At 39.6% G+C, this 9,255-nt stretch overlaps 1 protein-coding gene across 1 annotated transcript in view; it reads right to left on the bottom strand.

Moving 5' to 3' along the window:
* Window positions 1–675: 675 nt before the first annotated feature.
* Window positions 676–9,255, bottom strand: part of faxcb (failed axon connections homolog, metaxin like GST domain containing b) — a 15,452-nt gene continuing 6,872 nt past the window's right edge. The window contains exons 4-6 of the mRNA XM_020608056.1: window positions 4,406–4,623; window positions 3,124–3,240; window positions 676–2,732 (exon numbers count right to left, since the gene is read on the bottom strand). Of these exons, the coding sequence (XP_020463712.1) occupies window positions 2,404–2,732; window positions 3,124–3,240; window positions 4,406–4,623 (664 nt within the window). The 3' untranslated portion in view covers window positions 676–2,403. The remainder of the gene's footprint in view (window positions 2,733–3,123; window positions 3,241–4,405; window positions 4,624–9,255) is intronic.

The raw sequence follows: 9,255 nt of genomic DNA on the forward strand, positions 1-9,255 counted from the left end.
ACTGTCATCCCTTATGTGGCTGGTTTATCAGAGAAATTAAAAAGGATCTTTCACAACCACAATATCCCAGTTAACTGTAAACCAGGGAACACCCTGTGGTAGAGACTGGTCCACCCGAAGGACAAAACACCCAGACACAAACAGAGTGATGTGGTGTATGCAATTAAGTGCAGTCAGGAGTGGTTGCGGTCTTCCATTTAAGGATTATGGAGGCCACTGTGCTCTTAGGAACCTTAAGTGCAGCAGAAATGTTTTTGTAACCTTGGCCAGATCTGTGCCTTGCCACAATTCTGTCTGTGAGCTCTTCAGGCAGTTCCTTTGACTTCATGATTCTCATTTGCTCTGACATGCAGTGTGAGCTGTAGGGTCTTATATAGACAGGTGTGTGGCTTTTCCTAATCACGTCCAATCAGTATAATCAAACACCGCTGGACTCAAATGAAGGTGTAGAACCATCTCAGGGATGATCAGAAGAAATGGACAGCACCTAAGTTAAATATATGAGTGTCACAGCAAAGGGTCTGAATACTTATGACCATGTGATATTTCAGTTTTTCTTTTTTAATAAATCTGCAAAAATGTCAAAAATTCTGTGTTTTTCTGTCAATATGGGGTGCTGTGTGTACATTAATGAGGAAAAAAATGAACTTAAATAATTTTAGCATATGGCTGCAATATAACAAAGAGTGGAAAATTTAAGGGGGTCTGAATACTTTCCGTACCCACTGTATGTCAAAACTCAGGGAATCAAAACTAAAATTATGTACCTGATTCAGTACCACTGCAGGTAAGTGAGTAAAAATATTTGTAATTTGGGTGAACTATTCCTTTAATCTAATTCACATCTACTCTATATCCATCACAGTTTTTTTCACAGCCATCATACTGTACCAATAGGAGCATAACCACCAAGTGTAATATGACAGACAAATGTGAAACACTTCCTGACATAATTTTGTAAGTTTTTACTCAAGATTCCCCACTTAACAATATTAAGGGCCATTGGTATTCTGACTGTCGCTGCAAAGCCTTTTTCATAAACTACTTCATTGATGGCATTCACACACACACAGGCAACCTAAGCAGTCAGCATCCTGCACTGCTGATATACACATTTATGTTTCCCATTCCTTTGGACTATTGTGGATTCCCACATCACTCTGTTCCCACTGAAATAAAGTGAAAAGAACATTTTCCACTGGTGCAAAACAGCATCTCTCTTTGAGAGAAATAAGAAAAGCAAAGATTAACAAAATATATGTTTGACACATAAGTTCATATAGAAATATTGTTACTAAAGTGGCACTGATAATAAATTATATCACAACAAAAACTGCTGCAGAGTATTGTCATCCTTTTCTTAGTATGAGCGCTAAGGCTGATTTGTTGCTCAGTCACAGTATGCAAGTGTACATGCAATTGCCCATCACAGCTACACACACCGATAGGTAACCTATAAATGGAAACCACAATGTTCAGGACTAAAGGAGTCACTGCAGGTCTTCTGGGAGGAATGACCTTGATGTTACAGAATGGAGGAGACACCGGGGCTGACTCATGACTCCATCTAGTGGTCTAACAGAAAAACTACAGCTCTTCAATAAAACCTAAAGGATGCTGAAATTAGTCAAGCAAAAACTCCAAGCTCCTCAATAACAAGGAGGATAAGCAAATGAAACAGGCACAAATCTTTTATCCTGACTTCTATTCAACAGACCTACTAGTGGATATAGTGTTGTTGTCTGACATATCATTTTTTGATACAGATTCTTTCCCCACACAGTAGCATAAAGGATATGACATAAGGATCAGTCTGGGGTAGACACTGGCACTCAGTGTCAACGGTGCGTCTTCTCGAGCACATGGAAAGTTAACAGTCGAGATGCACCAGCTGTTCCTTTCAGCCACATGATCACTTTCCACCTGTTTTAATGGGTTTTGTGCGTTAAGTTACATGGCAGAGCGGTGATTAGTTGCATCATTTCATAGCAAGTGAAATGCCACCTGTCTTGTCTGGAGCACTCCTTTTGTTTTCAACGCACTTTTCAGAAGATATTTTCTGTCTGCTAACCTTTCACACCAGCTTCTGCATTTTAGGATGAGACAAATAAGGCAAAGAGAAAACTGCCACAGGGACAGTTCAGGTGTTAGGAGAGAGGACATACAGGACAGTAGCATGTTTATTATAACCATCAGTTTTTATGCTAATTAATGCCCAGGCTGTCCACAAGGAAGCTATAATATGCCGGGTATTGGAAGTAGAGGAGCTGGAATACTTCCTTCAGCTGTGAGAGTTGTCATCTCGACAAACTCTTTCAACCAGTTTATTCAGAAAAACCACGCAACAACTTGTGGTGCTGATTGCTCCAGTATCAATTTGCCAGCCAGTCACAGCCTTTCAGGTCAAACCTCCAGGGATGGCATTGACTCCTCCTTAAGATGAATGTCATTGTCAGACCCTGTGCCAACGTCCGAGTCAAAGAGCGAGTGGTCAGAGTCTGGAGAGTGTGTGTGTGAGTGTTCAGCTGAGTGGCTGCTGACATCACTGTCGTCCAGAGTGTTAGTCCTGGAGAAGAGACCAAAGTCCAGCAGGCCTGTAGGGGAGCCACCGCCGCTGCAGCTGCTGCTTTCACTGTCACCATCATAATAAAGATCCTCCACATCCACAAACCACTCGGGCCAGAACCTCCTCCGCATCCGCTCGCAGAACATGGCCAGGTTGATCAGCTCTCCTGTGAAGACATCAGACACACTTACAAACGCAGGAGTTGGATGCAAAAAAGAGAAGACACAAAAGATTGATTATGAAAGGGCTTGTTTTTTTTTGTCTTGTCCCTTTTTGTAAAAGCTTTATCATTATGATAACATATCAAAATGACAACAGAGAATCCTAATTTGTGACATTACAATATTTATTTTGTTCTCTGATGATGGCACTCAAATATCCCCTGCTAAACGTGAAAGCAACGATGAAAATCTTTCAAGAACACTGCATTATAGTAGAACATCACTGCCATCTAGTGGCCGGAGCAAGCAGCAGCATCTAGAGTAAATATACAAAAGATTTAGAGTTAATTATTAGGATCTTCTGCTTCACTCATATCTGGGTAGTGATTCACTGACCTTTGATGAGCTGCTCTGGCCGTGTCCCAGGTAGGGTCCACATAGCCTGGGCTAGATGCCCAAATACTGTAGCGTCTAATGTTGACATCTTAGAGCCCATGAAGTATTTCTTATCTCCTATAGGGCAGAGATGAGAGAGCATGCATGAATGTATAAGTTTTGCAGGTGTTTGGTCATAAATTAAGATTGTGCCAGATGAAAAGTCTAAACATCAAGAACCTTAATACTATTTATCCAGAGGGGACTGGCATTGCTTAAAATGATAGTGCATTAAATGATCAAATATAGCTCTAAGCATACTAATTATGATCAGTTGCAACTTAAAACAGCATTAGTATCACATAGGATAAGGTAATAAAGATGTTGAAGTGGATGCCGAAGCAGAGCCAGACACAAATAGTTAATATTAAGTATTTGTAGGCTTAAAAATTACACTAAATCAATTATCTCTTCCTTCACTGCACCTTTAGAAAATGTACTTCATCATAAACTAATTTCATCTGGAAGCTGGAAGAGCCGCACATCTGGCAGCAACTACAGATTTTACACTCACACTTCTGGCACTTGAGTCTGGAAGAGCAGGCATTAAAAGAGAAGCCACATGTTTGCAGAGAACTGATGCATTCACTTTGGCAATAACTTTCCATTTTACAACAAGTGTTCATCCTTTGAAAATGCACAAACAGATCGATACAAAACACTTTTCTTTCCAGCATCTAGTTGTTTGTTTTCATCTGAACTCTCAGACTTTTACCCCTGTGGCTGACATCACGATCTTTCCCTGTTATTCAAGTGCAAAAAGGAAGCAGTGATGGTTTCATACTGGCACATGGTAAGCCTTGAAACCACATGTACTGTATGAATGAATAGTTAGTATGTTGACTGAGGAAAGTAAATCATTTGTCAGAAATGATTTGTCAGGGTGTATTGTTCATTAATCCTGATGCTTCTTAAGTCCACATTAGCCTCCTAATGCCATTCAGCATTTGCACTGTGGACATTATGGTCTGGCAATGCCATCAATAATTAAGAAGCTGTATAGATGGACGTTCTCTTCTTTCACTCATATCAACATGAATGCTTCTTCCTGTGCTTGACTGAACAGAGTGACTTTCCTTTAGGCTGTCGCTGGCGTTGATGTTCATACTTTTGATGAGGTAACTGCTATTCCTCATGAGATATATTTTAATAGCAAAGGTTTGGAGAGGATGCTCCATGAAAGCTTATCCAACAAGCACACACACATACAGTATGTACACACACCCAATGGTCCCCTTCCTACCCAGCAGTGTGGCCAGGGTCCTCATATCCTTCTCCATCAGAGTGTAGACCTCCTCTTTGGAGAAGCGCCCAATGCCATGGCCGTACATCTCTCTGCGTACCATGCTGCCATTCAGGTGGCTCAGCAGCCACTTCAGAGTGTCGCTCAGAGGGCCACTCATCGCCAGAAGCTTCTGGGTCTCCTCTACATTGTCCACCCACTGACAGTAAGCTATTGTCCTGAAATAGCACACAAAGTACACAACATCATGTAAATATTACACCGATTACCTAGTTGTTTCAGAGCAAGAATGGGTCTGCTACCAAGATACTTCACATCAGGCATCTTTTAGCCCAGAATGAGCCACAGCAACACCTGCAGCATGTCACAAGTCCCACTGACATGGAAGACTTTGTAAGTCTAGGTTTATAATTCTGATCTAAAACAAGCTAAAAACGTTCCTATTAGTTTTTCCATAGGGATTATTAAAAACAAGAATGGTCTTCTTTTCCCATTCTGGCAGTTGTTTTTATGTTTGTTTGTTTGTTTATGTTGACTTCAGCCAAGAGCAGTTAATTTTTCTGAAGTCTATTACACAGGCTGTCTTTTTTCAGCACTTGGGCCCTGTTAAGCAGCAGTACAAACACAGTGCAAGTAGAATTGGTGGAAGAAGAATCAACACCCTTTACTTATGCAGAAGTAGCAACACTGCAAAAACACTGAACCATGTATCTCCAATAGTCAGCTATTCCTGTGCTAAAGAGCAAACCTGTTTTCAGTTTTGGGACAATGCGTTTTCCATCTGATCTATTATTTTATTAAATCATTTTCTCCACCCCTAAACGAACACTTAATTATTTAGTTTATCAGAGAAAATCAAATGCAAAATTGTTCCTGTAAATCAAAACAAATCAAAGTCATTTAAAACAACACAGAGCTGACCAAAGTGCTGTACAATACAAAAAACCATCATAAAAACAACAGGGATAAAAAGATGCAGACAGAAACAGGCAGGTAGATTAAAAGAGGCCAAACATTTAAGAACTCTGGTGCTACTTTGAAAGCCAAGGATTAAAAGTCTGCCTTCAGAAAAGATTTAAAAGCTCTAAGTAAGGTGTCACTGGTAACTATAGCTGTCAAACAAATTGAGTGAAGTAAAAAGTATAACATTTGCCCAGTGGATGGGTCACTGAAAAGACCTACTGGGCACAGGCCCAGGGTCCCAAGGTGTCAGGGGTCCACTAGACCAGAGAACCTCGAAGAGCCTGTAACCTTTATGTTGGAAAGTCAATCTGATAACTAAAAGTTGAGGAAAAAAAGATGCAATGCACAAACAAACTACTAAAAAGAGACAAGAGAACCCTGACCACAGCAAAACAACTACAAAAATATGGAAAATGACAAAAAAGGAATTACAAAGAGATGCAAAATAACTAAAATATAGACATAAAACAAGTAAAACTAGCTGCAAATAGACTCTAAAATCAGATGCAAAACAATTACAAAAGGACACAAAATAACCACAGGAAGACATAAATGGACTACAAATAATGGTTGCTCAATCTGTGTGTTGCTCCCAGAATTGCAGGAGAGGTGGGGGCCTTTACGAGTCTCTGCCCAGGGGCCCATTGTCCCATGATTCATCCAAATTATTTGTCTTAGATGATTTCAGGATACCATAAGCAATTGATAATTATTACAAGTGTAAACCAATACAAAAGCATCACCACATCCGTCTCACTGCCTGTTCATCTGCTATATTGCTTTCAACCCACTGCCATGACACAACATCATATATTCAGCCTTTCAAATGGTCTTCTTCTTGTTATGAGGAAGTGCTTGGAGTCAGTCTCAGACAGAAATAGGTGAGAGGGAACAGTGCACACATCTGGGAAACTCCACTACAAATTTGGATTAAAAACAAAAATGTTCATTATTGAGTCATTCAGATTGCCTCTTGCTTGAAGTAAATTTAAAGTAGAATTTAAAACAGGACCCTAGGCTGCTGCTGTACATTACATGAGCAATCCTGACAACAAGTGGAGATTTGTCTCACAGCAGTAAACAGACAGACCTGATGTTTTTGTGCAAACATAAAAACAACCAAGTTTGGTAGTGACCAACCCATGAGCTCTGTTAAATGTAAAGAAGCCTGTCTCCAGCCTACAGCCTTCTGGAACTCTCTATATGACTGGTTGCTCAAGGAAAACTCAATTAAATCATCTGGCTTCTAGAAGTAGCAACTGTCCACAGGACATTTTCCCAGACCTCAAACAAAAAAAAAAAATTCTAACAACAACAGAAATACAAATTGACAGCGCTACTGAGACAATGGTAACAAGTAAACTCCTGCATTTAGCCAATATATGGTTTCATCCTTCAAGTGAAATCTGATAAACAGCTTGAGAATCAAGACGAAGAGGTGTTTGGGTTAAAATCTAGACCAACGAGGCATTAGGAAAACACATGTATTTAAATAAATGCAAACACTTGTCTCTCTATATTTGAAGTGTGTTTATGTCAACCTGATGAACCTAAGTCCCACGTGGCTGTGAGAACCATTTCACACTCTAGCTTCTCTTTAGGAAATGCTAGCTGCTAACTTTGTGTGGTTTGTTGTTTGGTGCTGGGCAAGTAGCATATAGTTGGTTTGCCTAAGATTGTTCACTAATGTGACAGCAGACTTTGTGGGCCAATAAAAGTTTGTTTTTCCTCATTAGACTTTTTTTTTTTTTATTTAAAGGGAGCTTAAAACAAGGCTAAAATGCTCTTTGGAGTTTATTTGACTGATAATTTCACTAATAATTATCTGCTAACAACAGTTATTTTATGACACAGTATTTTGTCTTTGTTGACCATCATTTCTAAAAACTAAAAGTTCAAGAGACCACTTGGATATACCTGGTTATAAAAGCATAAAGCACAGTTGTTGCAGTTGGCAGTTTTTATTGCGGGTTGCAAACAGTCTGTATGTATGATCTAACCTTGTCTCTTGCTGCTGCTGCCATTAGCCTGTGTCTGGTCACACAAAAAGCAGCAAGCTGCCACATTATCCTTCCCTGATGTTGTACCCGGTACTTTTTACCATACCGACTCTGAGAGACGAGACAGTCCAAGTAACTACAAAACAGTGCTGATTTATTCATAGGATCACAGGTAAAATTAACATTACACGCTCAAGTATCTTGCACCTCCAAACTGCTCGCAGGCAGATGTAAGATGAAAGACCCTGAACCCACCAGGCCTATACATTATATCCCCTCAGTTGGGCTAGCCCCATACTACACAGAAACGTCAACCGAGACGTCTCTGTTACCAGCTTTGCAGCTGGTCATAGCAGTAGTCAAAACATGAAGCAAATCAATGTGTGAATGTGTCTGTTGGTTAAGTGGTGTGTAACTAAAAACATTCTCACGACCTCTAGTAACATGTCGTGACATTAAACATAAGAACATATTATGGCTAAGGCTACAGTTATACACGTCATAATAATAATATTAAACATCCTGTCTGCTGACAGTCATCAACTCTTCTCTCTAGTTATCCTTGACCAGATGTATCCTGTAGAAACTCATAAGCATGACTAAGCATTTAACAGTCTAACTAGACATCCTATCTCCACTAAACATTTCTAATACATAAACTATCTATCCAATATCTATCTGACTAAAAATACCTAACACTGACATAAATAATTCAGTCAGTGGGTCTGCTGTATATGTGGGTCTGAACATGGCACAGTGTGAGTGGACGAAGAGAAAGAGGAGAGCAGGGCGGTGACACAAGGAGACGGAGAGGCAAGGAAGGGGAATCCAGGTTACACTCCATAGCCTTGATGAAATGTTATGGAATTCCCTATTTAAAACACACAAACTGTTCAATTTCTTGTCTGTATGTGTGTGTGTGTGTGTGTTACAACATTTCACTGATTCCACATTTTCTCCCTTTCCTAATGCATAAAAACCCTTAAAGGGAGTGCAAGTGTTAGTTCAAAATGTGTCCTGACATTACTAAACAGAGGATAATGGGCCACATCACCCTGCATCAGGGTTAGATCTGTGTGTGTGTGTGTTTTGGGGTGGGGGTAGTGAAAGGATAGCCCTTTTAGGTAATGGAAAACACTCTGAGCCTCTCTGGGTGTGGCAGGAGTGGTAGATGATTTCCTAGCAGTCTTTCACCCAGAGGTACTGGAGTGACTCACCGCAGCGAAGGATGGCTGATAAACAGCAGTGATAGTAAAGACAGGGTCAGCCTGGGATGGAAGGCTTGATAATGTTTAAAAAAAAGATAAAGATTTGAGACTAAACATATCTTTTTTAGTTGTTCAGCTCATGTGATATTATTGGTTTTCAATTGGATCAGTGTGAGTGGCTTCTCATATGGTTTAACACTGAACTTTGGTGTTAGCTTATGTATTTAAATATAATCTTACATATTCTGCAAATGCAGAATTTTAGCCCTCAGGTACAAAAGCTACAGTACATAAATTACAAGGGAACAAAAGCCGTATTCTGCCTTTAAAATCTCTAAAAGAGGCTTAACCCTGTAAGAACCAAATATAGAAAAAATGGGCAAATTTTTTTTTTGACCTCTCAGATATTGTTTCAGGAGGCATCTGATGTAGGAATTAAAGAGTTTTCACAATTTTTACATTTTAGTACGTTTTTAGAGAAATGTTGTAATATTGCAACGTTGGGCCTAGTTGGGAGCAGAATTTCTGTATTTGTATAGGAACCATCTCCAAACAATAATAATAATAAATACTGGAAACAACAAGAGTGTGATTGCTTTCAGCTATCACACTAATAATCACACAACAATCATATTTTTATGAATAAGCATTTATTCATGAATGAAGTCTGTTTACTTGC

The sequence above is a fragment of the Monopterus albus genome, unplaced genomic scaffold (assembly GCF_001952655.1).
Source record: "Monopterus albus unplaced genomic scaffold, M_albus_1.0 scaffold90.1, whole genome shotgun sequence".
Classification (NCBI taxonomy): Eukaryota; Metazoa; Chordata; class Actinopteri; order Synbranchiformes; family Synbranchidae; genus Monopterus; species Monopterus albus.